Source organism: Terrapene carolina, unplaced genomic scaffold, assembly GCF_002925995.2.
Source record: "Terrapene carolina triunguis isolate 2854851 unplaced genomic scaffold, T_m_triunguis-2.0 Scaffold26738, whole genome shotgun sequence".
NCBI classification, from domain to species: domain Eukaryota; kingdom Metazoa; phylum Chordata; order Testudines; family Emydidae; genus Terrapene; species Terrapene triunguis.
In genome coordinates this window covers 3147-4636 of record NW_020691089.1, presented here as the reverse complement: position 1 = coordinate 4636, position 1490 = coordinate 3147, and the positions used below count along the sequence as shown (strand labels likewise).

At 70.9% G+C, this 1490-nt stretch overlaps 1 protein-coding gene across 1 annotated transcript; it reads right to left on the bottom strand.

The window, feature by feature from the left end:
• Positions 1–446: 446 nt before the first annotated feature.
• LOC113408918 (carcinoembryonic antigen-related cell adhesion molecule 10-like) lies at positions 447–1394 on the bottom strand. The gene is made up of 3 exons (XM_026662383.1): positions 1314–1394; positions 845–1201; positions 447–572 (listed from the first exon to the last, which is right to left on the bottom strand). The coding sequence occupies exons 1-3, from the start codon at positions 1381–1383 to the stop codon at positions 568–570; spliced, it is 432 nt and encodes a 143-aa protein (XP_026518168.1). The 5' UTR covers positions 1384–1394; the 3' UTR covers positions 447–567.
• Positions 1395–1490: the final 96 nt, after the last annotated feature.

The following is a 1490-nucleotide window of genomic DNA, read 5'->3' as shown; positions in this document are numbered from 1 at the left end:
CCCCCCCCCCCCCAGGCTGGAGTTTGTGCAGAGGCGCGAGGCTGGGACCTGGGGCCTCTACGATCCACCCCCCCAACCTTGTCTGCGGGTGGGAGGGGGCGATAGGGGAGGTTCCCCTTTGGGTGTCTCCAGCCCCCCTGGTTCTGCGGTGCCCCTGGAGCAGGGGGGTCACCTGCTCCCTGCTGGGGGTCAAGAGCGACCCGGCGACGGCGGGGGGAGAGAGACCCGGGACCACCCATCACACAGACCCCCCCACCTCCCCCATGCACCTGGCCCCTCTACAGGTGGGGCCTGTCCCCAGCCCCCCATTTACCTGCCCCCCCGACACAAACTCCAGGCTGCGGCAGCTGAGGCTTTTATTGAGGTTATTGGGGGGGAGGGAGATTTGGGAGGGGTCTGGGGGAGGGACGTTGGGGGGAGTGGGGGAGGGGCCTGGGGAAGGGGGGAGGGGAGAAAGGGGGTGGGGTGGGGGAAGGGCGGTGAGGGGGATTTGGGGGGAGGGGGCTGGGATCCGGTAACAGCCCCAGGACCTCTCGGTGGGGGGCAGCGAATCCGGACACCGCCCGGTCACCCTGCGAACAAAGAGAGCATAAGTGGGAGACAGCCCCCCCCCCCCATGGAGCAACTTGCTGCCCAACCCCCTTGCCCCACGGCGCCCCCTACCAAGCACCCCCACCCCGCTCCCTGCCCCATGGCGCCCCCTGCTGAACCCCCACCCTGACCCACAGTGCTCTGTGCTGAGCCCCCCACCCCGTCCCATGGCGCCCCCTGCTGAGCCCCCCGCCCCACAGCGCCCCCTGCTGAGCCCCCCACCCCGCCCCACCGCGCCCCTTCTTGCTCTTACCGGCGAGCTGCAGGCGCACGAAGAGCGCGTGGGACCGACCCCTGGCGCGGATGATGAGGGTGAAGCTCCCGTTGTCCTGGGGGGTTAACCCCGCAATGCGCAGGGAGCAGTCGCCCCCCAGGGTCTCGCGCCCCGTGGACGCCGGCCCCGGGCTCCGCGTGTCCGGGGAGGTGAAGGTCAGGATCCGATCGGTCTCGGCTGTGGAGCTTCTGCGGTACCAGGTGCAGCTCTGGGCGACTCCCCGGGCCCCCCCCACCAGCAGGGTCACCGTCTGCCCCACGGTCGGGTGGGGGGGCACCACTGCCACCCCAAAATCAACAGCGCCGGCCAGCGGGAGGCAGGAGAACAGGACACAGACTGCGGGGGGGAGGACAGGAGGACGTCAGAAATGGGAACCCCCCAGCTCTGCTGGTGCCCCTCACTCCCGACCCGCAGCCCCTTCCTATCCCAGTCCTGCCCCCCCACTCACCTGCCAGGATTGGGCCTGTCCAGGAGCTGGCCCAGGTGTGGGTGTGGGGGGCACCTGGGAGACGCCCCATGTCTAGTCTGTGCTGGGGTTGAACAGGCTGAGGGGGGAGAGTGCCCGGCGGGTGAATCCCAGTGCGGGGGAAGGGCAGGGATGGGCGGGGGGGGGGGGGGGGGGGGG